At 43.4% G+C, this 7,750-nt stretch overlaps 1 protein-coding gene across 1 annotated transcript; it reads left to right on the plus strand.

The window, feature by feature from the left end:
• Positions 1-232: 232 nt before the first annotated feature.
• Positions 233-6,507, plus strand: LOC147181428 (somatostatin receptor type 2-like). The gene is made up of 2 exons (XM_086073339.1): positions 233-366; positions 2,509-6,507. Exon 2 carries the CDS (start codon positions 2,561-2,563, stop codon positions 3,674-3,676), a length of 1,116 nt encoding a protein of 371 aa, XP_085929465.1. The 5' UTR covers positions 233-366; positions 2,509-2,560; the 3' UTR covers positions 3,677-6,507.
• The last annotated feature ends 1,243 nt before the right edge of the window (positions 6,508-7,750 follow it).

A 7,750-nucleotide genomic window follows, 5' to 3' on the forward strand; every position in this document is an offset into this window, starting at 1 on the left:
TGATGATCTGTTGGTTGGATCATTACACTAGCAGACTGTGTTGGCTACTAAAGAACACACAATTATTTTATTACACACTAATGCGCTTCTTGTAATATTTTTGAACGCGTGTTTTGTGGAAAAATACGCAATAAATGAGGGGCACCTGCTATGCTTGTGTGCACGTGTGCTCTCTCCCTCTCTCTCCCGTCCTCGTGCATCCTTAAACGTCTCCGCTCTCTCCAACGATTCACTTGTGCGTGCGCATTCGACACATGCTTATCTTTTCTTTTTGTCTATCCACACAAATGAGCTTTCTCCGAGGACATCGCACACACTCGGAACTCAAGGACGACTTCAATCTACAAGTGATGTATTTGCATGCAGGTAAGGCTGAATCCTTGGGAATAGTGCATTGTCATAATTTTTAAACTGATTTTGTTTGTTGAATCCATGCTAAGTCATAAGTGTATTTGTTTTTATACAAGGGAAATATTCAGAATTTCTGTGTAATTATTCTTAATTTTCAAAGAATGTATTATTTAAAGTATTGTTTTATATTGCTGCATTAAAGAAGATTTTTTTAAAGTTTACTTTCAAAAGGCACTCAATGTTAAGCAAGAAAATATTTACGGTAAGCCTATTGTGCATTCTTCCTTTTGTAGTATTAAAAATAAAATGTTAATGTATGTATTTTCTTCATATATACACGGTACTGACTGGTAATAATTGGCCAATCCTGTTGGTCTAGCTATTCTAATAAAATGTCCTTCTGCTGTGTAAGAAAATGGTACGCTTGCGTAATGAATCCTAACCATTGTAGGAACCCCCCCCCATTGTGCACTTCAATGTGATTGCACGGCCCTTATTGGCAATTGCCAGACCGCATCTCCCTCATTCAATTAACTTCAACTCATTTACATACGTACACCCCCCCCCCCAAGAATAATGTGTCAGCACAGATTTGAGCTGTCAGGCAGGGATCGCTTAGAGTAAGCGCATCCTCCCTCGGGGGGGGGGGGATACGGAGTTGGTGAGAATGTAACAAGTGATTTCCCCTGGCTGCACCTCATAGTAAATGAACACACGCTCCGTCTCCGATAGTTGAACGGCGCCCATTCCTCTGAGAGAGCCTCGCCACACATTGTCAATCAAGTGATGGGGATTGGGCGGGAATCATACACAAACTCTAACCTAATGCTCAGTTTCTCAACCACTTCAGACACAGCATTCCCCTCCAGATGGCACTGTTTCTGTTTGAATCCACATTTCATAGTAAAGAGCAGTGATTTGAGTCTTTCACATCCTTATAAATGTACCCTGTACCATCAGTTCGTATTTACTGTCCAGGCAAGCGTGATTGAACCATTTGAACATTGCAACAAATGACTGAACAAAAGTGTGACATTAGCAGCAACAAGAAGCAACAATAGAAGTTCTGATATAGAGTTGTGAAGTTTTATACAGTAATAAATCATAGATGTTTTTGGACTTGTCTCTACTTTTGGAGTTAAAATATTTATGAACTCTGGCTAGCAACGAGTGACTGCAAAAAAATGTGGCGTGAGGCAGGACATCAACCACAGGGTTTTTGTTGGATAAAGGCCTCGATACACGAATCCCATGTGGACCAAATGTGACCGACGCTTACCCCCTGTGGCGTCGGCCTGGCTGTCAGCACGTCGTGTTGGAAAAATGACAGAAGTGCACACCGCAACAGACTGGCAACGACGCCAGTTATTAAGTACTTTCTGTGCATAGGTGCAAACTAATTCCCCTCCATACCATCGGCAGAGGTAGTCATTATTCCTCAGTGTTAGACAAAGGCAACCGGAAAGCTCTTACGGGGGTGGGATACAAAAATGTAAACAACGCATACTCACAATGTATTCCCATGTCAGATATCGGATTGGTGAATTGAGGCCTTATGTTATTGTGTGTTCTGTACACAGTATTTGTCAAGTCACAGTAAAAATGTCGTAGATTTCTGTTGTCTACTATTTGGAACTATTAAAACGACATTTGGAGAGATTTAAGAACTTTGCCTAGCAGAAATATGGACCATGGTCGTTCTATTGATTTACATTACAGTGCCTACTATGTACTTGTGACGTTTTTGACTCTAGTCACTGATAAATTATTGGTGTTGTCTGGAGTTATACAATTTACAAACTCTTCCTAGCAACAACTGACCGAACATATAAGAATATTGCCCAAGCCCAGGGGTAGGTAACTCCAATCCTCGAGAGCCACTGTACTGCCTGTTTTTGATGTCTCGCTCCTCCAACCTAATTCTACAGAAGCCTGATCTTGATCATCATCAGGTATGTTGGAGGAGGGATATATTGAAAACAAGGAGGACAGTGACTCTCGAGGACCAGAGATCCCTGCCCTAGCCATTGCTTTACTTACGTAGTAGTATGGAATCTCATCTTGAATTTGTTGAACATATGTACAATTTACTACTACTGCTACTACATGCTTGCATTGACTCAATACTTACGGATTTATTGTGTTGTCGGATTGCAGATAGGGCGATATAATTCCAAGAGGGAGTAAGAAAGAGCGCGAGATCAGCATCATGGACTCCTGGATTTTCCCATCGTCCCTTCCGAACATGTCGGAGCACCTCATGTACGACAGCTTCCTGCCGGTGAACGAGTCAGACCCACAGAGGAACGACACGGACCAGAGCTTCAACAGAACCAGCACGGTGGTCATCACCTGCATGTACTTCCTTGTGTGCACCATGGGCTTGTGCGGGAACGCCCTGGTCATCTACGTCATCCTGCGTTACGCCAAGATGAAGACGGTCACCAACATCTACATCCTCAACCTGGCGGTGGCCGACGTACTCTTCATGCTGGGCCTGCCCTTCATTGCCATCCAGTTGGCGCTGGTCCACTGGCCGTTCGGCCCGGTGCTGTGCCGGGTGGTGATGACTGTTGACTCCCTCAATCAGTTCACCTCCATCTTCTGCCTGACTGTGATGAGCGTCGACCGCTACCTGGCCGTAGTGCATCCCATCCGCTCAACCAAGTGGCGCAAGCCCCGCATGGCCAAGACCATCAACGTGGCGGTGTGGGGGGTGTCCCTCATGGTCAACCTTCCCATCGTCATCTACAGCGGCATCATCACCAAACACGACGGCTGCTTCTGCACCATTGTGTGGCCCGAGCCTCAGGAAGCCTACTACACCGCTTTCATGTTCTACACCTTCATCCTAGGCTTCTTCGTGCCCCTCCTGGTCATCTGCCTGTGCTACCTACTCATCATCATCAAGGTCAAGTCGTCGGGCATCCGTGTCAATTCTTCGTCCAAGCGGCGACGCTCGGAGAGGAAGGTGACGCGCATGGTGTCCATTGTGGTGGCTGTTTTCGTCTTGTGCTGGCTGCCCTTCTACGTCTTCAACGTCACCTCGGTGACGGGCACACTCAGCACCACGCCGGTGCTGCGCAGCATCTTCGCCTTCGTGGTGGTGCTGGGCTACGCCAACAGCTGCGCCAACCCCATCCTTTACGCTTTCCTGTCAGAGAACTTCAAGAAGAGCTTCCAGAATGTTCTGTGTCTCAAGAAGGTTGGCGGGTTAGACGAGGCAGAGCGCAGTGACAGCCGCCAGGACAAGTCCCGAATGATAGCTGACCCCACAGAAACCCAAAGTACTCTGCTGAATTGTGACCTGCAGACCAGTATCTGAGCTGTCTTGTTTTACAGTACTCGTCTTGACATGGCTGTACTCGCGAATGATGTTTTTTTTCCTTTGGAAAAGCCAACTACCAGGAAAGCAGGCCAAGCTCAGCCACAGCCACCAGGGCAGGTCTTGCATGATGGCAGACCCTGTGGAGACCCTGCTGAATGGTGACCTTCAGACCTAATCAGACTTGCGCCCCTTTTACTCACCTTGACATTACTCTAGTCACTATTGATATATTTTTTTCTATTGGCACAAGCCAACTACCAGGAAGGTAGGCCACACTGAGCGACATGATGGCATGACCCTGTGGAGACCCCGCTGAACAATGACCTTCAGACCAATACCTGATCTGACTTGCTCCCCTTTACTCACCTTGACATGGGTCTACTCATTATTGGTGTTTTTTCTGTTGGCACAAGCCTGGCAGATAGACCCCACGCAACAAAAGTCACCAAGGCATGTCTCGCATGATGGCACGACCCTATGGAGACCCTGCTAAACCGTGACCTTCAGACCAATACCTGGGGGGGGATATTTCGCCCAAATCTAGCCAGAACCGCACCTCTAGACTTCCTCCCCTTTACTCACTTTGACTTTGCTCTACGAACTATTGATGTTTTTTCCTTTGGCACAAGCCAACTACCAGGGAGGTAGACCACACTCAGCGACAGTCACCAAAGCAGGACTCGCATGATGGCCGACCCTATGGAGACCCGGTTGAACGATGACCTTCAGACCAATACCTGATCTGACTTGCTCACCTTGACATGTCTCTCCTCACTATTGATCTTTTTTTTCATTGGCACAAGCCAACTACCAGGCAGGAAGACCAAGCGCGATACTCATTAGGACCAGGTTCTGCATGATCGTCATTAGCTAACTGCACCAAGACCCAAAGTAGTCTATTTAATGGTGATCTGCAGACCATCTTATGATGTGGCTTGTCTCCCTTTACTCGCCTTGGCATGGCTCAATTCCCGACTCGCTCTGTGGCAAAAGCCACGTATTTATAATACCTGATCATCTGGGGTTCCAAGTGGTCTGAGCCGTTACTATCAGGCTGAGTAGTGCCTGAAATTGAGAACAGTAAGCTTGCCCTGTTGCAGTGCCTTAGTTCTGGACACTGCAGTAGTCTTCACTTTGACAGCACTTGTCTATTCATCCACCCTTACTCTCAGATAAGACAGTTGAGACGTAAATACAGGAGACCGTCCTTGTCTTCGGCATCTGTCACGAGTACGTCTTGCTCCGGCAGAAGCTTTCCATCCGGCCTGGATTTCACAGTTTTCCCCTGGCACCCTTTTTTGCAGACGGAGCCCAAACCGAGGAGTAGAGTCAGTACTTTGCAATGGAAACGGGCAAATATGACATCCAAGGGAGACCAGATCGCGAGGAGTGCCAAGAGAAGCACATTGTTTCTTCTCAGACTCCCTCCACATGCAAATGTTTGCTCTGCACTATAAATGAAATCTGGGCTGTTTTCATCAGTGTGTATTGACATTAGAAAATGATCCCTCAGGCGAATGTCACACACACACACGCACTTCCGCGCAGCTACTGGATTATTTGCATGAACCTGGTTACCATAGTTTTGCGTACATATGAGTGCAAAACTCCATTTCAAAGTCTAACTTTCCCCTAAATATTTTCTACGGAACATTTTGAAAGAAGAAAGAAAAATAGATTTTCCAACTACAATGCACTTCTGTTTTATCACTTGGATGGATGGATGGATGGATGGATAATTATTGTATTTCACTGTTATTTATTCTCTTGTGCTGTGTGATGTAACAGGAGAGAAGAAATGTGCAATGTATTATTGGAGACACTGAACATGTGAAATTTCAGTATATTGTATGTCACTTTAAAGGCTATTTTGTTATTAAGTGCTTGTTCACATTGCGTTGTTTTTTTTGAATGGATGAGTCAATATCTCACAATTTAGTTGGACAAAACAAATACCACCAGTACATAGAATTTTTACATTTTTTATACTTTTTTATACCATTAAATGAATATATATATATATATATATATATATATATATATAAATCTGCGTTCAGCGTCTTGCTCAAGGACACTTCGACATGGTCTCAAGGACTGAGGATCAAACCCACAAACCCACTCTACCACTGAGCCATGCCGTTCCAAATAAATGATATAAATGAATGAAATGAATAAATGCTCTAAATCAGTCATTTGCTTAATAAAGAAAAAGATGACCATTTTACACTCACCTGTGAATAGGAAAATCAGAGGAAGTGAAATTTTGCTGTGGTCTCTTAATGTTTTCCACTACAACTTTAATATTCCGAAGTAGATTTTTAGTGCGAACATGTTAAGACAGTCCAGTCTTGTACCATCTATGGATATGATATTGTAGGGAATGACATCAAGTCTTGAAGCATGTTGTCAATGGGATCACCTTAATGTGTCAGCAGAATTTTCAATCATAGTAAAAATGTATTTCACTTTTGCACCCAGGTATGTGCGAAACATGAATCTGGGAAGGGCTACAAGACTTTTAACATTTAACTCACAAATAAAATAAATAAATAAATTGTGTAATAATGTGTCACACAAACATGGCTAATCAAGTTATAGTATAGTAGTGCATCTTGTTGCGGCTAGAGTGTTTTATATTTCCATAGCAACAGTGAGCACAAGTGTTAGTCCCGCTGAATAATTCATTTTGAATCATAATACAAGAAGCGACTCTGTGGGATGACTAACAGAATTTTTGTCCACTCCATTTCTTACTGTGATGCTGACAGTGCTTTTTTTGTACGCCCAACAGTACTGCAGAACTTGCTGTTTTCTAACTAGAAGTCGTGATCCCCAAAAATTACTTAGGATGTCCACTTCTATTCCTTTCTGTGACTCTTCCAGTCTCTTTTGAAACCTGTGAGACTCCAAGCATAGGATATTTACGTTCCAGCCGAATATGCATCGCAACAAATAATAACATTTCTGGAGGAACTCAGTTGCTGCCCCAAAATTGTGGAATGAGCTGCATCCGTAAATTCACTTCATGTTTGGAAATCCTCTCTTAAAACAGCATTTTGTTAATTTTTTTGTTAATTTTTTTCATTTTTATATTGTTTTCTACTTTGTAGGTGGTAGGTCTTATTCCTCGTATTTTATCTATTTACATGCACTCTATTGTTGCTTGTTATTTTGTATTAAGCACTTTGTTGAATTATGTTATTAAAATGCTGTGTAAATAAAGCTGGACTAGATGGATTCATAGCATTGAAATATATTAAACAATGTTATCAGTATATTTCAATGTATGGCACCCAAAACCGTTACCTAAGCTTCCAGAACAAACCCAGGGAGGTACCCAACATTCTGGAGCGATCAGTCGTTTAAATGCCTTCAAAGATGTTGTCCCTGCACCCCCATTTTAAGCAGAGACTGTTGTTGGTGTTATTGTTTTGGTTAGCAATGGTGTTAGCAAGTAGGATCAACAGCTAACCATGCCAATGTCTCTACTTTGAATAACTGATTTAATAAAAACAAAGTTCTTAAGGCAGGGGTCTATTAAAAGAGGGAATTTTGTTGGTGGTGGTGCTAGTGAGGTTAGGGTGACCCTTACCCTAAAACTGGAGTAGTTATGGTCACTGTTTGAGGAAATACAGTACAGTATGCTATATTCCAAGGTGTGTTAAGAGCCTCGGCCACTTTACCGATGCCACATGTACTCTTCAGCAGTGATTCTCCAAGATGGTATGTCGGCTCCTTCTAGTGGTACACAAAATAATCACTGCCTACTTAAAGCTCAGTTGTATTTCAATGTTAAGTTCAATACATTAGCATTGAATCTTTAGGAACCGGTTTAGGTCTGCATGTAAAAATGTAAGCACTAACCAACTTGTATCTTTCCTTCAGTGTGGAGTCCGCAGTTTCTTGGGGTGGGGAGTGGCGGAGGGTGACATCATGCTCGTCTCTGTGGACATTTAGTGTTAGCATATGAAACAATTGGGATGAAAAGTGAAAACATAACAAGAGGCCGACTCCGAGCACAGCCCAAACTCCAGCGTACTATTTCTATCCAATCCGCTACGTCGTCACCTC

Source organism: Leptonotus elevatus, chromosome 1, assembly GCF_054856555.1.
Source record: "Leptonotus elevatus isolate MCC_2025b chromosome 1, RoL_Lele_1.0, whole genome shotgun sequence".
Taxonomy (NCBI): Eukaryota; Metazoa; Chordata; class Actinopteri; order Syngnathiformes; family Syngnathidae; genus Leptonotus; species Leptonotus elevatus.

Coding starts and splice junctions, on each gene's coding strand:
- LOC147181428 (XM_086073339.1), top strand. CDS start 2,561: ATGGACTCCTGGATTTTCCCATCGTCCCTTCCGAACATGTCGGAGCAC.